Below are 24,932 nucleotides of genomic sequence, written 5' to 3' on the forward strand. Positions count from 1 at the left end.
GAAAACAAGCATTTGCTCTTTTATCTTAATTTAAGGCTAGGCATAAGATTAGCAGTGCAGTTAAAAACTCCTCGCGTGGTGAGAGAAAACAAAAAAAAACGTGCCCAGTTATCCCTCTCGCTTCTCCTCTTCCTCTCTGGATGCCGTCGGTTGTTCTTAAACACGCACACACTACATTACCCAACATGCAACTGAGAAAAGCGCCCTTCTGAGAACTGCCTGTAATGAACTTATTTGTTGTTGTTAAAATGGCCCATAATACAATAGAATGTGTCCCAAATATATTTTAGCACCATTAAATACATTAAATTGTATCAGATACAATTACATTCCAACTATTTGAGAGAAACGTATTTTCATTCTTAAGGCAAGGTCCTCACATTGCGATTGCCATCTCGTACGGTGAGCTGTCCAACAGAACAGATGTGAGGAGAAGTTGACGATCATTACTAGCACTCGTCTCTTTACGGAGTCAAAATCTATAGTTATTTCCCGCTTGTTCCGTGTGTGGTGAAGGCAGCAGGAGACCATGGACGTGGTCCGGGGGTTATTGTGCCTGTTCTCGGTGCTGGTATCTGAGATGTTCATGGTGGCCGCGTTCTCCCAGAGCATGGACAGCGACTTCACATTTACACTCCCTTCCGGACGGAAAGAGTGCTTCTTCCAGACCATGAAGAAGGACGCATCGCTGGAGATAGAATATCAGGTTCGAGGGGTTATTATCGTTTGAAAGTGTGAACCAAAAACGTGTACATGAGCAGATACATTTGCTAGAACTCGCGAGGGCAGATTTGTAGACAGTCTACTAATAATATCAAATTGTAATCGTCACATGCTTCGTATACAGGTGAAGACTAGAAGTGAAATGCTTAACGTAAACTCGAACATCGCCTTGGTCCGTACAATTGCCCTTATTTTAGCGCCCCAAAAACGTAATACTTCCAGATCAACTGTAATGTCAATACCATTGTAAAGCACAATTCCTCCCCTTTTCAACAGAATCAATTACATGACCTAAACGCTGCCCGTTTCTGCATAATTCAAGCAGGCAATGAGCCCTGTCTGGTCTTTTTAAAAATGGCGGTTGGGGAAGCGAAACTAATGGGTGATAGTGAGAAGGAGAGATGTTGTGTGGGAAAATGTCTTTTTTTCACTCGATCTGTCCAACTTATCACCTTAGCATCTAAAATGTAAATAAAACACTATAAAGAGTTTATATAATGTGATTACATACCTATTTGAAGGTTTGTGTTGAATTTGAATCAGGTTTTTAGGGTGGTGCTAAAGTGATCTTAAACAGCGGCTTTGAGAATGATGATCGCATGCAATGATGATGAAAAAAATGACTAGGACTAGGTTTTTAAAGGATGATAGAAGTGCTACACCTGGTGGAGAGAGATTGTAACACAGAAATAATTGCTTTATGCGTGCTGTACTTTACGACATGACACGTCAAGATGTAACGGAGGGTCAGTTTTTTTTAAACTTTTCTCCAATACTATAGAGCCATTACCATGTTGATCAACGCTTGAATAGAAACCTAGTTCACACCCCTGATTTTGACGTCAACACATTCGCTACAGTCCCATTAGTTTTCTTTGTAGCCTCTTTTGAATGTTGCGGTTGCGCACATTTGTACGGAATGGGGTGAGTTTACGTTACTTACGGGTCCTTCCCAACAATGGGCGGGTATAATTTGTGCAACTTTCCAACAGGAATCTGTTCCAAAAGCTTTGTAAATAACAAGGTTGCCAACAAACATTGCATACAAAGTTGTATAGCGGCAGAATAAGGTACCGGGTAGGGATTGGGCTATTTCGTTAAGTTTTTCACTCACAACGTTAATTCCGAAAAATGTCTGTCCTCACTCTGGTAACCTTTGGACAAACATTAAGAATAAGCTACGTGGTGAGTTGATGCCTATTCCCCAGCTAGTTAGCTAGGTGAATTGCTACTTTGTATCCATTGTTTGTTGGCAACCTAGTACTTTATGAAGTTTTTGGAACAGATTCCTGTTGGAACGTTCCACAAATTATACCCACTCCTTGGTTATATGTACGAGGTACATATGTACTAGAGGTCGACCAATTAATCGGAATGGCCGATTTCAAGTTTTCATAACAATCGGAAATCGGTATTTTTGGGCGCCGATTTCCAATTATTATTATTTTTTAATATACTTTTATTTAACTAGGCAAGTCAGTTAAGAACACATTCTTATTTTCAATGACGGCCTAGGAACGGTGGATTAACGGCCTTGTTCAGGGGGCAGAACGACAGATTTTCACCTTGTCAGCTCAGGGGACCCAATCTTGCAACCGTACAGTTAACTAGTCCAACGCTCTAACCATTGCACTCCACGAGGAGCCTGCCTGTTACGCGAATGCAGTAGAAGCCAAGGTAAATTGCTAGTTAGCATTAAACTTATCTTATAAAAAAATCAATCATAATCACTAGTTATAACTACTAATCCAGTTTAGCAGGCAATATTAACCAGGTGAAATTGTCATTTCTCTCGCGTTCATTGCACGCAGAATCAGGGTATATGCAACCGTTTGGGCTGCCTGGCTCATTGCGAACTAATTTGCCAGAATTTTACGTAATTAGGACATAACATTGAAGGGTGTGCAATGTAACAAGCATATGTAGACTTAGGGATGCCACCCGTTAGATAAAATACCTTTCAAATAGGCCTAATGCTCTTTTCAAAGAATAATGATATTACATTATCGGTCCCTGTTACTCCTCTTTCGTTGCCTTAATGGTGCTCTGCTGATGTGTTTACAATGTTTTCAAATTAAGTAGTGGCCCTGAATGACATCAAATAAATTCAAATGTTATGTCACATGCGCTGAATAGAACAGGTGTATTACTGTGAAATGCTTACTTACAACCCCTTAATTATTTTCATTGTTGGTTAAGAAAATGTTTACTAAATAAACTAAAGTAAAAAACAAATACAAATGTAAAAGTATCACAAAATAACAATGAGGCCATATACAGGGGGTAACAGTACAGAGTCAATGTGTGGTGGTACAGGTTAGTTGAGGTAATTTGTTCATATAGCTAGGGGTAAAGTGACTATGCATAGATAATAAATTGGGAGTAGCAGGAGTGTAAAACAAGGGCGGGCAATGCAAATAGTCCGGGTGGCCATTTGATTAATTGTTCAGCAGTCTTATGGCTTTGGGGTAGAAGTGGTTAACGAGCCTTTTAGACCTAGACTTGGCACTACCACTCAGGCCCACCACTGTTGTCATCAGCAAACTTAATGATGGTGTTTGAGTCGTGCTTGGCCACTCAGTTATGGGTGAACAGGGAGTACAGGAGAGGACTATGCACGTACCCCTGAGGGGCCCCCGTGTTAAAGATCAGTGTGGCGGATGTGTTGTTACCTACCCTTACCACCTGGGGGCGGCCCGTCAGGAAGTCCAGGATCCAGTTGCAGAGGGAGGTGTTTAGTCCCAGGGTCCTTAGCTTTGTGGGCACTGTGGTGTTGAACGCTGAGCTATAGTCAACGAAAAGCATTCTCACATTGGTATTCCTTTTGTCCAGGTGGGAAAGGGTAGTGTGGAGTGCAATAGAGATTGCATCATCTGTGGATCTGTTGGGGCGGTATGCAATTGGAGTGGGTCTAGGGTTTCTGGGATAATGGTGTTGATGTGAGCCATGACCAGCCTTTCAAAGCACTTCACGGCTACAGATGTGAGTGCTACGGGTCGTTAGTCATTTAGGCAGGTTACTTTAGTGTTCTTGGGCTCAGGGGCTATGGTGGTCTGCTTGAAACATGTTGGTATTACAGACTCGGACAGGGAGAGATTGAAAATGCCAGTGAAGACACTTGCCAGTTGGTCAGCACAAGCTCAGAGTACACATCCTGGTAATCCGTCTGGCCCTGCGGCCTTGTGAATTTTGACCTGTTTAAAGGTCTTACTCACATCGGCTACGGAGAGCGTGATCACACAGTCGTCCGGAACAACTGATGCTCTCATGCATGCTTCAGTGTTGCTTGGCTTGAATCGAGCATAGAAGTAATTTAGCTCATCTGGTAGGCTCGTGTCACTGGGCAGCTCGCAGCTGTGCTTCCCTTCTGTAGTCTGTGATAGCTTGCAAGCCCTGCCACATCTGACGAGCGTCGGAGCCAGTGTAGCATGATTCAATCTTAGTCCTGTATTGACACTTTAGCTTTTTGATGGTTTGTCGGAGGGCGTAGCAGGATTTCTTATAAGCTTCTGGGTTAGAGTCCCGCTCCTTGGAAGTGGCAGCTCTACCATTTTGCTCAGTGCGCATGTTGCCTGTAATCCATGGCTTCTGGTTTGGGTATGTACATACAGTCACTGTGGGGATGACGTCATCGATGCATTTATTGATGAAGCCAGTGACCGATGTGGTGTACTCCTCATGCCATCAAAAGAATCGTGGAACATTTTCCAGTCTGCTAGCAAAACAGTCCTGTAGCTTAGCATCTTTGTCATCTGACCACTTTTGCATTGACCGAGTCACTGGTGCTTCCTGCTTTTGCTTCTGTAACAGGATTCAGGAGGATATAATTATGGTCAGATTTGCCTAATGGGAGGGGGGGGGGGGGGAGCTTTGTATGCATCTCTGTGTGTGGAGTGTAGGTGGTCCAGAGTTCTTTTTCCTCTGGTTGCACATTTAACATGCTGTTAGAAATTAGGTAAAACAAATACGTTTCCCTGCATTAAAGTCCCTGGTCCCTAGGAGCGCTGCCTCTGGAATAAAGCTCATTGAGTGAGGTTTTAGTCCCAGCATCGGTTTGGGGTAAATAGACAGCTACAAAGAATATAGCTAAACTCTCTTGGTAGATAGTGTGGTCTACAGCTTATCATGAGACACTCTACCTCAGGCGAGCAAAACCTAGAGATTTCCTCACTATTAGATTTCTTGCACCAGCTGTTGTTTACAAATATACCGGAGGAGGTATGTTATATGTTATGTTATGATATGTTATTCATATCGTTGTTTAGCCACGACTTGAAACATACGATATTACAGTTTTTAATGTCCCGTTGGTAGGATATATGTGATCGTAATTAGTCTATTTTGTTGTCCAATGATTGTACTTTGGCTAATAGGACTGACGTTAAAGGCAGATTACCCACTCGCCGTTGGATCCTTACAAGGCACCCCAACCTACGTCCCTGGTATCTCCATCTTTCTCCTGCGAAGACAGGGATGTGGGCCTTGTCAGTTGTCTGAAGTAAATCCTTTGCATCTGACTCATTAAAGATAAAATCTTCTTCCAGTACGAGGATTAGTAAATCACTGTCCGATTACCTAGAAGCTCTTTTCGGTCATAAGAGACGGTTGCATTAACATTATGTACAAAATAAGTTATAAATAACGAGAAAACACACACAATAGCACAATTGATTCGGAGACTGTTAAACGGCAGCCATCTCCTCCGGCGCCATTGTAACACATAGGTGTTTGTCCATGTGGGAAAAGGCACTGTGGAGTGCGACGTAACATATCTCAATATAGAACTTTGGTAAAGGCCTATTTCAAAGAAAATAAGCGGTTATCTTAACATTAATGACATTGGGGGATTGTCATACCATCACTGTAGCCGACATCTAAGTTCCCTATTGTTGTGTCTACCACCACAGACAAGCTATCTCTGTGGCATGCTGGAACCCCACCCCTGCCCTTGGAGTGAAAACAAAATGTTGATAATTTCCTTAGTTTGTGGAGCTGCTCAGTTCTAAGTTCTTCATGGCCTCTGTTGAATGTCTGTGTTTTTGAAATACTAATAACTAGACATTTTGTAATTCAGTTTGGAAACCTTGACATTCTTTGCCCCTAAACAACAGAGCAGACAGAGATGTGGAAATGCTGAAGGGCATTGCCATGGTGGAGTGATGCTGAGACTGATATGTCACTTAAAAATGTTGATTAAAGTTAAACAAACCATACATTTCTATGCACAATGACTAGTTAAAAACCTCTTGAGTGTAGGGGGCAGTATTTTGATGTTTGGATGAAACATTTACCCAAATTAAACTGCCTATTTCTCAGGCTCAGAATCTAGAATATGCATATAATTGTCCGATTAGGATAGAAAACACCAAAGTTTAGAAAACTGTCAAAATATTGTCTGTGAGTATAACAGAACTGATAATGCAGGCAAAAACCTGAGGAAAATCAAACCAGGAAGTGGCTTCTATTTTGAAAGCTCCATGTTCCATAGCCTGCCTTCGCTCCATTTAAAGGGATATCAACCAGATTCATTTTCCTATGGCTTCCCCATGGTGTGAACAGTCTTTAGATATAGTTTCAGGCTTTTATTTTGAAAAATGAGCGAGAAAGATCACATCGCGTCATTGTATGGCTGGGTGCCAGCAGCGTTTTGTATGCGCAACAGCTTGGTACGACCATTTTTTTTTCTCTCTCTCTACTATTGAAAAAGCTACATTCCTGGTTTATATATTATCGATTATATATTGTAAAAACAACCTGAGGGTTGATTATAAAAAACGTTTGAACTGTTTCTACGAACATTACGAATACTATTTGGAATTATCATCTGCGATGTCGTGACCGCTCGAGCCTGTGGATTTCTGAACATAACGCGCCAACCAAATGGAGGTATTTTGGATATAAAAATAATCTTTATGGAACAAAAGGAACGTGTGTAACTGGGAGTCTCGTGAGTGCAAACATCCGAAGATCATCAAAGGTAAGAAATTTAATTTATTGCTTTTCTGACTTTCGTGACCAATCTACTTGGCTGCTAGCTGTTTGTAATATTTTGTCTACTGAGAGAGATGTGCTTACATAAATGCTTGGTATGCTTTCGCCGAAAAGCTTTATTGAAATCTGACACGCCAGGTGGATTAACAATAAGCTAAACTGTGTTTTGCTATATTGCACTTGTGATTTCATGAAAATTAAAACATTTTAGTAATTTAATTTGAATTTGGCGCTCTGCAATTCAGCGGTGGTTGACAAAAACTATCCCGCCAACGGGATGGGTGCATCAAGAAGTTTAACAATTTCCACAGAAAATGCTATAAAAACATATTTACTTGAAGAACAATGCAGATGCAGTTTGGTAACAGAATGACTGTTTGTGCCGTTTGTTCCGTCATTCTGTTACCAAACCTAGCACCTGCACTGTTCCAGTAAATGTGTCTTTGTAAAATGTTAAGTGGAAATTGTTATAACTAGTCTTTGTGCATAAATTGATACGGTTAAACTCTGGACATTTTTAAAAGTGAAAAATCTGCGTCTCCACATCACTCTGATACCGTGGAATTTCCCTGAACTAATGATGAAACTGTAGAGAAACCGACACCAGGAAGGAACTGGTTTCTTTACTCATGTCTTATATGGACTTCACACATTGTGAAGCCATCTGCTTATTCTGAAACCTTTCAGCAGCAGCTCTCTGACATGTCTCTCCTCTCACCCATCTTACTTGTCTCATCTGTGTGTCCTCAGGTGTTGGACGGAGCAGGTCTGGACGTTGACTTCAGCCTGTCCTCTCCTACTGGACACGTTCTGTACAGCGACCACCGCAAGTCAGACGGAGTACACACGTAAGAGACACGAACACCACCACGCAAGTGTGTAATACACACTCACATGGAGGACACACACGCTCTCTCTCTTACACTCTCCCGGTGTGTGTTTCCTTTAGTGTAGAGACGGAGGACGGAGACTACATGTTTTGTTTTGACAACTCGTTCTCGGCAGTATCGGAAAAGATCATTTTCTTCGAGCTGATCATGGACAACATGGAACAGGAAGGGGAGGAGCCAGAGGACTGGAAGGAGTACATCCATGGGACTGACATGTTGGACATGAAGCTGGAGGACATCATGGTGAGGGGCCGCACTTATACTACACCAAGGCACCTATGGGCTATATACCCTATGGGCCTTGATCAACAGTAGGTCACTATATAGTGGATCGGGCGCCATTTCGGACACTCCCCTAGAAGACATGGTTAGGAAGCATGCATTGCTTTGATGTGCAACAGGACATGTGTCAGACATCTGTAGCACGTCATGTGAGGGGGTGTGATTTCTCACACAACATTTCACAGAATTCACACATCTTTAGTTTTTTGAATGTGATACTGGATAATCCAAAAAGAATCCCTGTGTAAATTAGATTAGTAATGGTAGAGTGGTGTATTGTGGGCCGGGACGTTAGTATCGTGGCAAGGAAACAAAGCACCAAGCAGATTTAATTTATTTTGAAAAACAGCCCTAATGTTGGAAACAAACATTATGTTGTTTTCCAGAGTCACATTTATTCATTTTCCAAGCTATAGCACACTATTTTACATACAGCAGGATTTTAAAGGACCAAAGAGTTTAGTTTGCTTCAGGTTTTCATTTTTGCTGATACTGGTATTGTCCCGGTCCTAGTGTATTTTGTGTGACAAGGCAGGCAGAAGCCGTCTCGTCTGAGGCCTGCCGTCTGTTGACATTGGTGTTTTGTCTGTCTTTTCTGAAGTAGAGATTGCTGGCATTACAACATGTCAGCACACAGAGCACACAACCACACAGGTGGTGTCACTTTGACACAGCACACACACTGCCAATACAACGGCACAAGGTCAGAGAGACCGAGCACCACAGGCATCAATATCACAACAATAACCACACAATCACCTGAAAGCAGAATGGATTTATCTTTATACCAGACCCCACCCCGTGTATCAGGACACAGGCGCCAGTTGGTCAGGGACAGGAAGTGTAAAGTACAGCTGTTGAGGAAGTCGTGTTAGTCCTTTGAGGACTCACCAACATGGCGGGTTTGTTAACATGCACCCACCCCTTCCCCCATCCTGTTACCTTGTCTCCAGGGACCTCCCCAGTAGGGAATATTACTGTGTCAGTCAACATACATAATCTCTATGCTTCTGAAGTCTGGCCTACTCTGTATTGTTGGATTCTAGTTCCAAGATGCTTCTATGACTATCAGAATAACCCAAACCATTACCAACCTCTTTGTCCCTCTGCTCTCCAGGACACCATCAACAGTGTTAAAGCCCGGCTGGGGAAGAGCCTTCAGATACAGACGCTGCTCAAAGCCTTCGAGGCCCGCGACCGCAACATACAAGAGTCCAACTACAACCGGGTCAACATGTGGTCCATGACCAACATGCTGGTGATGGTGCTGGTGACAGGGGTGCAGGTCTATCTCATCCGCTCGCTGTTTGACGACAAGAGACACACACGCACGTAACAACCCGCCCACTGGGAGGGGTCGGGGAGGGACCGGCAGCTCTGTCTTGATCAGCCAGCCAATAGGGAGTGGGGACTGGTGGTGAAGATGCAACCGTAACTCATTGGTTTTTATGTACAACATGCACTCACATACATCACACATCCTTAGACACAAATGACCTACCCATCCAGTCTCTTCATCTGCTCTGTCTAGCTGCTGAGGGACATTCGTATCTGCTCTGTCTAGCTGCTGAGGGACATTATTCGTATCTGCTCTGTCTAGCTGCCGAGGTACATTATTCGTATCTGCGCTGTCTAGCTGCCGAGGGACATTATTCGTATCTGCTCTGTCTAGCTGCCGAGGGACATTATTCGTATCTGCTCTGTCTAGCTGCCGAGGGACATTATTCGTATCTGCTCTGTCTAGCTGCCGAGGGACATTATTCGTATCTGCTCTGTCTAGCTGCCGAGGGACATTATTCGTATCTGCTCTTGTCTATCTAAAAATCAGTGGAGGGTGAGACACCAGCCAGACCTTCAGAGTCATTGGCTTTTAAAAGCGAGCGTAACGAACAAGTGTTTACCATTGATATGGTAATGTGACCTCTCAACTTTGTCTTCCAGACACTGAGGTGAGACTGCCCTGTCCGTGTCACATCTTTCAATGTCTCCCAGTATATGATCTGTAAGTCATGTTGCCAAGCCTTTTACTGGAGTAGGTTGTTGATATACCTGTAGAGATTCTGATTTAGCAGTCTGTGCCATACTACCAAAACGTTTGCCTTCCAAACCGTGGCTGGAGTGGACAGCATGTGCACGCACACACACACTTTCACACTCTTTCAGATACACTCACACAATCTCTTACCCACACACTAACACATTTCTTCATAGAAACATCTGCTGCCTGCCAGTGCCAGCCCTCCTTTCTGTGGCTGGCCTTTTGGCTGCTTGGTGAGTAGAGTAGGGGAAAGGGAATAGTTTATTCCGTAACCCTCTAAATCACTGCTGTACTCTTCCACTCCCTCCTCCTCCTGACTTCCACCTATAACTCATGTCCTGATGGTCTAATGTCAGACTTAGTGCCGACAGGCGAGTCTGGTTTCAGTCCTACAGACTGATGAGATGTGGAGTCCACTCTGCCCCTCTCTTTTTCTCTAGTGACCACATTCTATTTCTAACAACCACACCCTGCACCTCATTGGGGCATGGAAGGTTTCTTGGAGAAGGGTTGCTTGGGACTGAATGAGGTGGGGAGTGGTTGGGAGATCCACTAATTGACTTATTTGGCTTTATTTTGTAGATTGTCCAATAGTGTACATGACAGAGCTACAAATGTACACACTTGTGGTTGATACACTGATATGTGCCAAGATTTTGGAGCAGCCAAACAAGTTGTCTGAATGCTCTCTAACTGCTCCCTATATTACAGAAATGTTCCTATAAATACTCAACACAGCAGCACAGTGACACCACACCGCCATCTTGTGGCTGGACAGTGAACTGCTCACATGCTCACTATCTCAATTCTAGGACTGGCTTTTTTTTTTTTTTAATAAATATATATATATATATATATATATATATATATATATATATATATTTTTTTTTAAATTAATTTAACCTTTATTTATCTAGGCAAGTCAGTTAAGAACAAATTCTTATTTACAATGACTGCCTACTCCGGCCAAATCCAGACAATGCTGGGCCAATTGTGTACCACCCTATGGGATTCCCTATCACGTCCGGATGTGATACAGCCTGGATTCAAACCAGGTACTATAGTGAAGTCTCTTACACTGAGATGCAGTGCCTTAGACCGCTGCGCCACTCGGGAGCCCAGCTTTCAACCTATCCCTGCTTTGAAATATGAAATATTACAGTGATGCAGTATCCACTCTGACAATGAAAGAATAACATAAAATGTGATGTTTGAGGGGTCTTGCAATGTGCTATTATGAGCTCCCTCTCATTTACAGCTACTCAAACCATTGGGCGAGTTAGTTTTGCATAGCATGGTGCCCCGGATGGGCAGAGTTTACGCATTTTAGACCATTTCATTAGTCCAGCTACACCGGTTCATGCCAAATTAACTCGCCCATTGTAATGGTTGTATTGCCACTGCCTCTCTCTACCCACCATGTTCTGTCATTAGTATTTTAGCTGATGCTCAAACAAGCATCACATTGGGTGATTTTAATAAGTGAAATGAAGTGCTTAAAATCCACAGAATTTCCCTGTTCTGTTCCAACCTTTTGTTCCTTTCTGAACAAGACTATTATATTTTGAAGAACAGACTCAACTCTTACCCTACAGACAAGTTGTTTAGGATAAAGTGTTTTATTTTACTAATCTGATGGAACAAGGAGAGGAGAAAATATTCTGGGATATTTATCAGAATAATGTTCTGTAGATGTAAATGTGTGTAAATGAAACAATCCTACTTTTCTGAACATGTCACGTTGTTTCCTTTGACTTCAAATGGTTGGTGAGAAATAAACTTTATACAGATCCAGCACTTGTTATACAATCTTTCATTTATCAGTAAGGAAGAAATGACGAAAGCAAAACATTGTTTAAAAGTGACCATCACTCACCACTTAGTGTCGCTGTCGAGGAATCATGTCGGTATTGTGTGAGTACGCTCTTGCCCCCTTGTTTGAAATTTGGCTAGCCAACATGGCGGACGAGCTGGATGTCGTTGATATCGAAGGAGACGAATATGATCCTGATTTAGGGTAAGAGCGTTTTTCTGTGTTTGATGGGCTAAAATGAATTAATACAGTTTAGATATTTGGGCGATTCAAAGAATAAGAGCCATTAAATAACCCATTGGAAACTCAATAGCCATGGCTAGCACGGTAGACTAGTTAGACTTAGCTAGCTAACGTTAGCTAGCTGATTTCGACAACAGGGTTGTTAAGACGGTTATTCGAGCTATACTGAACAAAAAAAAACAATGTACGTCCCATGTATTTTGAGATCAAATAAAATATGTTCCATACGCACAACCCATGCTTACACCATTAGTTCACAGCAACAACAAAAACAATCAAATACAATTGTCTGCTTGTTTTAGTCAATTACATACCTACATTTTAAGAAACATGTCTAAAGATTACTTTTCAACATTGCCTGCTCCTGAGAGTTCCCACTTCTTACAAAAAATACGTAATATCAAAGATTTTTAAAACTACCCAGAGATTGACCAGGGCCTGTCGTTTCCAATCTGAAACCAATTAATCAGTTGAAGTGAGCGAAGCACGAGCTAGTGAGATCCGATTGGCGCGTTCTAGCATTTATTTGCATATTTCCATTAGGGAACCCCTACTCTGATGTGCGCTTGTGCAATAACTCAATAAGCAGCCCTTGAACTCCTCAATTTTAAAACTTTGGCAAAGGGTAAATTCTAGAAACATAGTTCACTCTGTCGGTTACAGATTCTAGCTTTGGAAACAGAAAACCATATGGAGATCAAATGTTTTAACCGATTAGAACATTTGCCAAATCCCTCTAGCTCGATCTTTTCCCAATGTCGGCCACTGGACCTCTTCCCATCCCCATATTTGGTAGTAAGTGGAAACGCCAACCTGATGTTTTACATTTACCTACAGTGAAATATGTATCATTGTTCTGTGGTAATATTGTAGGGCTTCCCTCGTGTCCCTTTTCTAGGGAGTGCTAGGATGATACCAACCTGAAACATTAAGCTAGCCAAGACCAACAACACAAACAGACTGTACAGCTAGCTACAAGTAGTAGTGGAGTTATACTAAACAAATTAAAGGGGAACTGCACCTACTGATTTGGCCTCATTTTTGGGCTTGCTCCTCAAGAAATGCTGGCGCCATGACAGAATCCAAATGTAAGTTGGCTTGGTGGTGTGTCATTGCCACCACAAAGACACACCCATCTTTCAGAACCTTGCCCTTTCCTCCAGTCAATCCAACAAACTAACCTGCAGGTTGACTTCAATAGCTACAGGCAGTTAGATGAGGAACACTCATCCTGGTCGCAGGATTTGCTAGTAACAAAATTGTTACCATCAGTCGATTCTTGTAAAAATTCTGAAAACGCTTTGTCCTGTACAACTGCGGCCCTTCCGCAGGTTGCTGAAATTCATTATTTTAATAAAAACGTATCCAATACAACCACCAGTTGTGTTGCTCAACTCAGCGTCAATGTGCATGTGCCAATTGAATCATTTGTTTCTCATCTGTGTTGCTCGTACTACTTACTACATGAACTGAGATTGTTGGCACATGAAGTGAACTGGAATCAGGAGCACAACGATCAGGCTGGTTCCACCAGGCTAGGTATGTCCTGGACATTATATGCGTCTAAGAAGTACAAAATAAGCAACAAATAATGTCAGTTTACATAAACGGCGTTTACAATTGTGTTATCAAATCTATCAAAGTAATGAAGTGTGTTACCTTCTGTATTTGTACAAATGATGAGCCTGTGAAAGCTGTTGCTGCTGACAGGTGAACGTTGCTGGCCGGATACTTGCCCAACGTGTGGCTGACTGTTCAATTCATAGGAATGCTCACAGTGAGGGCATGTCTACATGATGCTGATGAGGCCTCCCTTGCTAGTCTTCTCTATGCTGCATGTTTGCCTGCAAAATGGACATCTCTCGAACAACTGCAACAGGCAATTTGTATCATATGGTGTTGACTAAGAGGGCCTGTGACAGGTTGATATAATAGACAGCCAAGTGGTAAATTGAATTTTGTTCTAAAGAAAGGACAATACTTTTTTGCTAATGCCCTTCACAACACAAATGACTCTGCTAGTTGTATCTGCTTGTCTGAGGAATTGGCCTACTTTTCACATAACACACATTACCTGTCGTTGATGAAGCCATCTGTCGAGGGAGACTGGCAACAACAGGTACTTGTTCACGCATGACACTTATTCTGAGGTCTTATCTGACAAGCTGTGAAAATAGCAAGTGAACAGTGAATTAAATGATTTTTGTAGGTCGCTAAACTATTTGCAATCACATTGCTGGACATGTTTTGATACCCACCTTCGCTCCTTTTGATAGATCCCGGCAGTCCGTTCATGACCAGGGGATCAATCCGGCACCCAACTGTGCACTTTGTCTAACAGGAAGAACTGGGTCAACGATTGTCATCATCCCTAAATGATAAACATAGCTCGAGAAATAATGTAATCAGGTTTGGAAGATAATTCTATGCTTCACAGATGTAGACTGACTGGCGCCAGATTGGATTAGATTCAGGCCGGTGACGCCGTTACACGATGCAACCAACTGTGACATGTTTTGCTATGGCCCTGGGTTGGTTTGAGTTTGTTGTTGCTGCTAGTTAGTACGCTGTTGTAGTCAGACATGAATGAACTACTACCACCATAGCTGCATCAAACATTTGTGCTCTAGATATGGGTTCCACCTCCAGAGGATATTCTGATTGTTTAGTCTAAACTACACTCATTTAGTAGCATGGAAATATAACATTGATAAAGTAGGCAAATAATTACTTGGAAACAACTTTGACATATTATGATGATGTCAAATGGACTTTAGTGAGATGGCAATGTTGCCATTAACTTTACTGTTACTAGCTAAATTCATAACATTGTCCCTGCCATCTTTGTTAGCTGGCTAAAGTTATTCTGCAATATAAAGTCAATTTAGCGACATCACAATCATGACAAAAGGTTTCTCCAACTAACTATTTACCTTTTGAAATGTTTCCTAGCCAAATCAGATTTGTATTGAGGTAGGCTTACATTAGCTGGCTAGTTAGGGATAAGTATTATCAACGTATACATAACCAGCAGTCTATATCCTAGCTACCGGTATACACCCCACCACTGGGGACCAACGAACTCCAACCACCTATTCCGCATGATAAGGGTCCTTCGGCAGGGCATGCAAACCATAGTTGGTCAATCCGTTATAGGGCTTTTCAGTCTAAAACGGTCATGAACCTTTAAACGGATTGAAGGCGATGAAACAATGGAGCGCCATTCAATGAGGGGGTTTGTTAATCTGGGCCAGATTACCACGGCGGGAGGAGTTTAAACCGGGTAAAAAGTGATTGCAATCGTTTTCGAACTGGGCTGCCTCCCGGGTGTGAGCCAGGTGCCCCCTGGCCAACGGCTAAGTTGGCTCAAAAACTAATTGCTTTTCATAAAAACACTTTGTCTGTCTTCCCAATGAAAGCTAGTTTGAAAATTCTAACATTTTATTTTATGGAAAAGACGATTCACCTAGCTGCCTTATTGACAACATGACCAAGTGGCGCAGATTACTGTTTAATTTGACAAGAGCGCTCCCCCCTCCCTGCTTTTGCCCGACGACTTGTGTGTGGAGGTGACGACTACGCTCCGCCTCCCAGATGGTCCTACTAGGTTCACTCACCCGTGGGTAGTCTTTGCCTCTGGATCTTCTCTTGACTATACAGGGTGGGTCAACTCCCACTGTGCGTTGTATGCCTGGATTAGAGGTCGACCGATTAGGATTTTTCAACACCGATATCGATTATTGGAGGACCAAAAAAAAGCAGATTTCTATTTATTGATTTGTAATAATGACTATTACAACAATACTGAATGAACACTTATTTTAACTTTAATACATCAATAAAATTAATTTAGCCTCAAATAAATAATGCAAAAACAAAGTGTTGGAGAAGAAAGTAAAAGTGCAATATGTGCCATGTAAAAAGCTAACGTTTAAATTCCTTGCTCAGAACATGAGAACATATGAAAGCTGGTGGTTCCTTTTAACATGAGTCTTCAATATTCCCAGGTGAGAAGTTTTAGGTTGTAGTTATTATAGGAATTATAGGACTATTTCTCTCTATACCATTTGTATTTCATATACCTTTGACTATTGAATGTTCTTATAGGCACTTTAAATTGCCAGTGTAACAGTATTGCTTCCGTCCCTCTCCTCGCCCCTACCTGGGCTCGAACCAGGAGGAACACATCGACAACAGCCACCCTCGAAGCATCGTTACCCATCACTCCACAAAAGCCTGTGTAGTGCCTTGCGGTCGGAGGCCGAGCAGTTGCCATACCAGACAGTGATGCAACCAGTCAGGATGCTCTCGATGGTGCAGCTGTAGAAGCTTTTGATGATCTGAGGACCCCATGCCATATCTTTTCAGTCTCCTGAGGGGGAATTTGCTTTGTCGTGCCCTCTTCACGACTGTCTTAGTGTGTTTGGACCATGATAGTTTGTTGTTGATGTGGATACCAACCTGCTCCACTACAGCCCCGTCGATGAGAATGGGAGCGTGCTCGATCCTTCTTTTCCTATATTCCACAATCATCTCCTTTGTCTTGATCATGTTGAGGGAGAGGTTGTTGTCCTGGCACCACATGGTCAGGTCTCTGACCTCCTCCCTGTAGGCTGTCTCATCGTTGTCGGTGATCAGGCCTACCAAAGAGGAGTCTGGAAAGGGGCTTAAAAGAGGGGTCTGGAGTCGTGCCTGGCCATTCAGTCGTCAGTACAGGAGGGGACTGAGCATGCACCCCTGAGGGCCCCTGTTATAATGCTACTTTTCTTCTTTAGCACTTCATTCAACAAATAATGTAACTAGTTAACCAGTAACATGTCTCTTGGTTCCACAGTTTCACAACTGCTGGATTTTATAGTTATATATATATATATGATAGCAATTACAGCGCAGTAGCTCCTAACAATGGTCATTAAGTTATGTTCTTACCTTACCCCACAGTCTTCTAACTTCTAATACATCAATCAGCTCCTGACCTGTCTTCCCCAGAATCTCCACTCCTTCCCTATCTTTTACATTGGTTTTTATACCCCTTTTTTGCCCAAGCCCATGCCTCCTTTCACTACACAACACATTCTCCCCCTACACGTGACATTTAAGAAAAGTTACGTAACACAGTAGCTGTGTTTGAATACCCATACTAACATACTGTATACTACATACTTAATGAGTATATACTAAATACTATTAGTTCATTTTAGTATACTGTTAACAAACGGTATCCCTTCAGTTGAGCGTACTAGTGCTTCGCCTGTCTACCGGAAGTTGATGCTGTTGCTATGCAACTGCTTGCTAGCTTGTTAGCGTAACAAATTACTAGCTAGACATTTTAGGACTTCGGGTGTGTTCTTAAATTCAATTTGGAGTGCCAGAGTGCGCTCTGGGCATTCGAAAATTCAGAGCGTTGTCCGTTCGTAAATTCAGAGCATTTCGCTCTCGGAGCGCACACTGGGTGCTCGGGCCAAGGAGTAGCCGATTCTGACCGTTGGCTAGCTTGCTTGCTACTTCCAGACACAAATGAGAGAACATCTCACTCTGACCATTTTACTCACCTTAGCAGAGCTGGTTAGACCGTTTTCATGTTATCTAGAGTGTTGGTGACTGTAACTGTGCTGCTGGCAACAATTTAATTACGCCTTTTGTCGTTTGCCGACACCGGCCATATTCAATGGGTGTTGCGCGCTCGTAAATTCATCAGTTATTCTGCTCTCTGGTAGCCTCAGATGAGAGTGCTCTGAAATCGGAGTAGATAGCCAGAGTGAATTTACAAAAGCACTTGAATGTCCATTGAGAACGCACAACGACTATACAGCTAAGCTAAGAATGATCTAGTCAATAAATGTTGGGTAGTTAGCTAGCTACCTAACGTTATGCTAACATACTGCTGCTGTAATGATATGCTATGTGGTTCGTAAGGATAGCGTAGCTAACAAATTGTCAGCCAACAACGTGTAAGGTAACTTATTTAAAAAGTCATTACTTTATTACATTGCTCAACATTTTCTTCACATTTGTCATAATTAGTTAAATTTGTATCCACTCGCATTGGACTTCGGCTGCATATTTTCCACCATTTTCTTCAAATCTGAAAATGTGAAGCCACGCCCATTTTCTGAAGAATTGGATTATGGGCCCTAAAAGCGTGGAAATAGTGTCCATTGCTTGTATACTTCGTATTTTTTCGAATGTAGTACGACATCCGGGAACTTTTGGCATACTAACTATATCCACACTATGACCAATAGACATACTGTATACTCAATTTAAGTCACAAATAGTATGGTTAGTGTGAGTATTTGAACACAGCTAGAGTTAGGTAACACATTGGTTCCCTTGTAGGTGACGACAATCCGTGGTGTCCCACGTGCAATCAAGCAACTCTATCAACTCCATCCCAGGGACGAGGTTTGGCGGGGGTCTCGCCATATCATCTGCATACAGTCTACCCGCAGCCGTCATTTCCTCTCTGCCTTTGACTGGGTCTTGCTGCTTGTGGTTGAGGCCTCTTCCTGTCCTTCCGCATTTTCTTGTTCTTGTCTCCGTGTTACCAGAGTTCTGTCTGTGGACTGGAGGAGTCATCAGGTCATATTGACTAGGCTCATTCACAACATGTGCCATTGCCCGGTTCAACCCGGGCCAGCGTAATAGAACTCCCTTAATGAAGGGAAGCGGAGGGGCGATTTGCACGTGGAGCTTGGCACATGGGGGCATGATTAATTCAAAACCAACCTTCATTTACTCGTTGTGACGCACTGAGGTTCCAAACTCTGTTTTAGACGAGACTGACTGACAAATTATCTTATTGAACTTTGTTTTGTACATTTTGACACTATAATAAATGTTTGACTCATATCAATGCCACATAGACTGTTTTCAAAGGGATTTAAAAAAAAATACAAATTAGAGGCAGTCGTTATTTAAATGTTTTACATGTGAGGAAATGTGTACCCTACTTGGACACCGGGTCCCCACAATTTCCCACTCTAACCTCAGGGCTCATCTCGCAGTCTCAATTTCCCTACGTGGGAGAATTGTGAACCATAAATCTGGATTTTGTTTACCTTGTTAATGTTACATGTACATTGAACAACACATAGACTTTTGTCATGTTTTGTTATTTCAGTATAACAAAAAAATGACGAGGAAGTTGTCTCTTACAATGGGGGTCAATGGGAAAGAATGTTTGTTTCGTGGTCGAGGGGAGTTCCTGCATATTGACGTGATTATCGACTCGCAGTCCACGCAAAACCCAACGTTCATGACACTCCCACTCCACTGTCTTTGCTGCACCAGATGATGATTTTTCTCCAGATTAATCAGGAATACTTGCTTTTCTGACTTTTATCCTCCGTTCATATATAATAGAGACTAACCTATCCCCTAGCCAACATTTAGATGTTCCTGCTTTTCTATGTTCTCCTTGTTATGACATTTGTCATAGTCATACATAGCTAATAACTATAATTCCTATTTCAGGGACTTCGGTGACAGAGCAGCGCTACTCCAGAACCAGTACATGCAGTCAGCATGGAAGACCAATACTGGCGTCCTAGTAAGAAGTGTTGCTGCCAAAGAAATATGATGCAATGGAATTTAAGTGGGTACTCTGTGTATTGGTCTGTGTGTGTGTGTGTTTACTCTTTCTCTCCCCAATAGCCGTGGGAGCTGGACCACTCCATCAGTGCAGAGAACAGAGAAGTGATCGAGAACATGTTGATGGAGGAGCAGTATCCTTCTCATGGACCGTAGACACACCCCGGGTCAGATTGGAATGTTTGTTTGTCTGTCTTGATACATGATGTGTTCTAGTCCTTAAGCACTTCTCTAGGTATTATCTGACAGGTAAAGAGATGCCTGAGAGTGTGTGGGCCAACGCTCCACCTAACCCTAAACCCAAATTGAAGAGGTTAGTCAGGTTTCCTTATGTGTGAACTCTTCCGGGCGTATTGTGTTTTTTCCCCTCTGATGTGATACTGTGACTGCCGTGTTGTCCCCAGGTCTCCAGCCAAGTCCTCAGCTTTAGGCTCCGCGACAGCCACTCGCTGGTCTCAGCAGGAGAAGGTGCTGTTTGAGACAGGACTGGTATGACCCTCTCCTTTCCTCTCCTTTCTTCTCCTGTCTCATTGATCTTAAATGACTCCCTACTTTCTATATGCCCTGAACCCGCAGGCTCAGTTTGGCCGTAGATGGACTAAGATCTCCAAGCTGGTAGGCAGCCGGACCGTTTTCCAGGTTAAGAGCTACGCCAGGCAGTACTTCAAACACAAGGTAACACTGTCCTCTAGTCTACACCTCTCCCAGCTCAGCCAACTAGGATATATTAGAGATATCCTCCAGTCTCTGTCCTCTCTCATCATCCTCTCACCATTTCAGTCTCCCCCTCCTCTCTGCCTGCAGGCTAAATCGGAGGGCAATACTACTGCTGTGGCGCCTCCTACAGCTCCGGTGGTGTTAGGCCATGTCCCAGAGACAAGCTCAGCATTCTCCACCTCTGGCCTGTCTGTCCCCAGCCATCTGTCAGCTCTGACCAACGTTGTCCGGATAGAGAGACTGGGTGACGAAGAGGAGGAAGAGGTGGACATCACTGATGACCTCAGCGATGAGGGAGGGAGTGGAGGAGGGGTTGGAGTGATAGGAGAAAACAGAAGGATTGAGGGGAAGGGAGAGGACCTTCAGGCAGGAGTTCATACTGAGACATATGAGCCTGGAGCCCCAAAGGACCTGGACAACCAGGGAGAGACCCACCAGGACCTATCCAACCAGACACTCCCCAGCCTGGGAGAGACTGATCAGGAGCAGCCTAACTGTAGCCCTCCATCCTCCCTCACAACCCCCTCCCCCTGCCTAGCAGTGCAGGCCCCCAGTGGACAGTGTGGGGGGGGCACTGCTGAGCCCCAGAGGGACCCAGTAGAGTCTGGAGAGGAGACAGGGGGGTCTAGGTGGACAGAGGCAGGGGAGGGGGAGGAGTCTGAAGAGGAAGAGGAGGAGCTTAAATACCCCGAGCAGGAAGTGGAGCTGGACCCGGCAACCATCACAGAGGAGGAGAAACAAGCTATCCCAGAATTCTTTGAGGGACGACCATCCAAAACCCCAGGAAGATATCTGAGGATCAGGAACTACATCCTGGACCAATGGTACACACACACACACACACACACACACTCACACACACAACCAATCAGAGACATCAAGGTTTAATTTTCAACATGCTTTTTGTGTGTGTTTGTCTCAGGTTGAAGAGTAAGCCCAGGTACTTGAACAAGACGTCAGTGCGTCCTGGCCTGAAGAACTGTGGAGATGTCAACTGTATTGGCAGAATACACACCTACCTGGAGTTGATAGGAGCCATCAACTTCAACTGTGGTAACTAGGACTCACTTTCTGGTGTGTCATTGATTGTCTCTTTCTTCTTCTCAGTCTCTCTCTCTGTTCCTCTTACTTATGCAAATGTTTCTGATATTTTTTTTTGTCTGACCTGTCTGTTCTGTCTCCACCCTCCATCCAGACCAGGCGGTGTATAACCGTCCCAGGATGGTGGATCGGTCCAAACCCAGAGACAGCAGAGACACTCTGGAATACCAACTGGCACAGAGACTACAGAGCATGGTGAGACAACCCATGACCTCTAACCTCTGACCCCCTACTGTCCCTCAGATCACTCTAGCTGGGCCAAACGGCAACACTTAGCTATGTTAGGTATTTGTCAGGCTTAGGTTTATATGTCATTTATTTGTTTTATTAAAGGTACACTACTGTTGTATTTATATTACAGTTCTATGTCAGGTTCATGATGGCTCTTCATCAGGTGTATGTGAGATGTGTATGACATGCTGTTAATGGGTTGTTGATTGGTTGTGTGTCGTAGCGAACCAGGAAGCGTCGTGTGAGGGACGTGTGGGGGAACTGGCGTGACGCTAAAGACCTGGAGGGACAGACATACGAGCACCTGAGTGCAGAGGAGCTAGCCCTGAGGAGAGAGGAGATGAGACGGCAATCTAAACCCTGTAAAGTCTCCAGGCACAGAAGGTGAGTGGGTGATGTATACTACGAAATACTGTGGTTCCTTATTAATGTGTACTGTAGATGACGTGTTGAAAGTCTCTCTCTCTCCATCATCAGGTTGTTGGATCCGTTCCAGTTGATTCCGTGCCGTGTGTTTGGAGAGGACAGACCAGAGCCCTTCCAGGTGATAGTGTGTGCTGAGGCTCTCCTCGTCATGGACATGGTAAGTACATACATCTACACATATATTTAATAAAGTACTCTCTTCATAAAGAACTGTGTAATAGAGTACTATCTTATCTAATATAGGAACTGTGTTTACACATGGACACACAGAGCGAGATATCAGTGTGGGTTCTTTACAAAGGCTTAGGTCTTAGGGCTCAGTGTCTTTTTTTGTTTGTATTTTTACCCAGCATGCTCATGTGTCGATGGGAGAGGTTATCGGCCTACTGGGAGGAGCTTACAGCGAGGAGGACAAAGTCTTGAAGGTGATACCACTACCGTGGTGGTGGTGATGATGATGATAAAGGAAATACTGATAACACTAGTACATCCCGCGTATGTCTCTGTATCCGTGTGTGTCTTTGTCCTAGATCTTTGCAGCAGAGCCTTGTAACAGTGTGAGTACAGGTCTGCAGTGTGAGATGGACCCGTTGTCTCAGACTCAGGCCTGTGAGATGCTGTCTAGCCTGGGCTCGGCTGTAGTGGGATGGTACCACTCTCACCCCACCTTCCACCCTAACCCCTCTCTACGGGATATACACACACAGGACCAGTTCCAGGTACATATAGCTGTGTGCGCATGTGACTGTGTGTGTGCACGTGTGTTCTGACTCTGCCACTCCTCTCTCTCGCTCAGAGTTATTTCTCTCGAGGCGGAGCCCCCTTTATTGGGATGATCGTGAGTCCGTTTGACCCTGCTAACCCCTCTCCACGTTCCCAGACCACCTGCCTGATGGTCAGAGAGGACCAAGGACCTACAGGACCACAGAGTACGACACACACGCCTCTTAACATTACCCATTTTACAACCCATTATCAACCTGGCATATTCATCCTCTCTCTCTTTCTCTCTCTCTCCTTACCTTTCTCAGAGCTGCCCTACAGGTTTGACTACCAGTGTTCCCAGCAGCAGCCTGACTGGGGCCAGCTGATGAGGAGGGCAGAGTGGATCATCTGCAAATATAAACATGCCCACGGCAGTGTCCAGATGGACAGGCTGTTCCGCAGGGACTCTCATCTGACCTGTCTAGAGAAGGTAGATCATACTGCCTCCCTGGCTCATATCGCTGTCTCACCTATAGAGATGGAGGACTCTAGTGCGCAAAAGACAGTTTTAGCATGGGTAGTGCCATTGAGGACTTTCACCATTTTAGAAGTAGTTAACTGAGTGGGAATTTAAATGGGTTAAGGAAGGATCACATAATTCCATCCGGTTCATCGGGAGGGATCAGCCCATTAATTATACTTGTGAACAAACATTCCATAAATGCAGGTGGCATTTATACCGGTTGTCTTCAAACCGCACTCTAGGTGGCAGTATACACCCTTTCAGTTTGTTTACTAACTTAGTCGCCATAGTGGGAAAAATACAAAGAGTCATCTATCATTCTCTATTGTCTAACCCCTCCTCTCTGCTGTCTGTCTTTTCTCATCTTGCTCTCACCACCCCTGCCTCACTTCTATCTCAACCCCTGTCTCACCTACTCTCTCCTTCCTGTCTCACCCTCTGTATCTCTCTTTAGATGATGGCATCTTTAGGGAGATATCTGGAGCCCCTGCCAGAGGAGGGAGGTCCCTTCCTTTCCCAGATCCATGCTCTCTTCCAGTCTCACTTTGTTTCCGAGCAACCCAGAGACCAGGATGAGAGCGGAACCTCTGGCTCCCCAGAGCCAATCAACGCCCATGCCTTCCCCTTCGCTCAGCCAATCAACGTCAGCTTAACAGGAGACACAGGAACACAGGAAAACTGGGAGAATGAATCGGTCTCTCCAACTGATAATTTAGAAACGCCTAATATCAAAACTATTAACTCACACCAAGCTAAAGAAGAGATCTCACATCCAATACGGTTTGGTTCTGTGTTGTTGACTGGTCATGATTATCTATTCTGAATCTAATAGGTTTCTTTATGCATCCAGTTCTTAGTGTTTTAGGTTTATTAGTAGGCGTACTTGATTTAGCTTGACTGCAGCTCTCAAGAACACAAGGGGGCTTACATCCAGTCCCCATCTTGGGTTCTCAGCTGATGGTATGGAGTACAGCTGGCTCCATGTGAACTACATTCCCGACTATCTGTTTTAACATTTAGAAACGTTAATATTCCTTGCAATACAGTTTTGGAAACATTTGGATCTCAACTTTCAGTAACAGCGAGACAGAATCCATAAAATACGAAAGATAAGATTACTGAACGCAGTTTAGCAAAGTTTCACTGACTGAAGCACAGCCTCCAAGTTCTGTCTCGTTCATATGAAAGTTAAGTTCTAAATATTTGCTCAACATTATTCCGTGCGAGGGGTATTTGTGTTTAGGCAGCATTTGGACAGCGTTGGGGAATTTGCCTCACAAGGCTAAAGGGGTCTTCCAATGGCTCAATGTAATGCAATGGAATTGGAGTAATGAATAAGGGTAATCTCAATTGCTGCAATATGTGGAGTTTTTTTTTTCAAAAAGGGAAAACTGCCAGCCTGTGGTTGCACAGGGTCTAGCTAAATCAAGTGTGCCTACTGTTTTATATGGCTTTATGCTGTATTGAATTAACAAAACCGTTGCTTGAACAAGTGATGTAGCAATATCACATTTTTAAATGTTATTTTTCATAGCATATGTATTGTAGGTTATACCAATCCACCTTTCAAATAAAAGGGTTGAAAGTCAAACACAGAAAATAGTATGCTGTATCACTGTCGTTATTAAAATGTGCATGTAATTTCAGTTTGAAACA

General features: G+C 43.5%; 2 protein-coding genes across 3 annotated transcripts; both read left to right on the top strand.

Moving 5' to 3' along the window:
* The first annotated feature begins 380 nt into the window (after positions 1–380).
* Positions 381–11,718, top strand: LOC139406667 (transmembrane p24 trafficking protein 5). Its single transcript, XM_071149530.1, has 4 exons — positions 381–706; positions 7,465–7,562; positions 7,664–7,847; positions 9,004–11,718. Exons 1-4 carry the CDS (start codon positions 530–532, stop codon positions 9,220–9,222), a joined length of 678 nt encoding a protein of 225 aa, XP_071005631.1. The 5' UTR covers positions 381–529; the 3' UTR covers positions 9,223–11,718.
* Positions 11,719–11,860: 142 nt separating this feature from the next.
* On the top strand, positions 11,861–24,876 carry LOC139406668 (histone H2A deubiquitinase MYSM1-like). Of its 2 annotated transcripts, none has more exons than XM_071149531.1 (16): positions 11,861–11,941; positions 19,457–19,532; positions 19,637–19,707; positions 19,809–19,886; positions 19,978–20,062; positions 20,150–20,248; positions 20,378–21,114; positions 21,213–21,343; positions 21,486–21,586; positions 21,846–22,006; positions 22,100–22,205; positions 22,399–22,473; positions 22,579–22,767; positions 22,845–22,977; positions 23,080–23,243; positions 23,731–24,876. In XM_071149531.1, exons 1-16 carry the CDS (start codon positions 11,883–11,885, stop codon positions 24,097–24,099), a joined length of 2,634 nt encoding a protein of 877 aa, XP_071005632.1. In that variant the 5' UTR covers positions 11,861–11,882; the 3' UTR covers positions 24,100–24,876. The 2 variants fall into 2 exon arrangements, with proteins under 2 accessions (XP_071005632.1, XP_071005633.1); XM_071149532.1 differs by having other exon boundaries at positions 11,867–11,941; positions 19,978–20,041.
* The last annotated feature ends 56 nt before the right edge of the window (positions 24,877–24,932 follow it).

This window comes from Oncorhynchus clarkii, chromosome 4 (genome assembly GCF_045791955.1).
Source record: "Oncorhynchus clarkii lewisi isolate Uvic-CL-2024 chromosome 4, UVic_Ocla_1.0, whole genome shotgun sequence".
Classification (NCBI taxonomy): Eukaryota; Metazoa; Chordata; class Actinopteri; order Salmoniformes; family Salmonidae; genus Oncorhynchus; species Oncorhynchus clarkii.

Bases quoted from the DNA above. Each gene is read 5' to 3' on its own strand.
- LOC139406667 (XM_071149530.1), top strand. From the start codon at position 530: ATGGACGTGGTCCGGGGGTTATTGTGCCTGTTCTCGGTGCTGGTATCT. The intron at 7,563-7,663 runs GTAAGAGACACG...TGTTTCCTTTAG, and splicing joins AAGTCAGACGGAGTACACAC to TGTAGAGACGGAGGACGGAG. The intron at 7,848-9,003 runs GTGAGGGGCCGC...TCTGCTCTCCAG, and splicing joins TGAAGCTGGAGGACATCATG to GACACCATCAACAGTGTTAA.
- LOC139406668 (XM_071149531.1), top strand. From the start codon at position 11,883: ATGGCGGACGAGCTGGATGTCGTTGATATCGAAGGAGACGAATATGAT. The intron at 19,533-19,636 runs GTAAGAAGTGTT...TCTCCCCAATAG, and splicing joins AGACCAATACTGGCGTCCTA to CCGTGGGAGCTGGACCACTC. The intron at 19,708-19,808 runs GTATCCTTCTCA...GCACTTCTCTAG, and splicing joins AACATGTTGATGGAGGAGCA to GTATTATCTGACAGGTAAAG.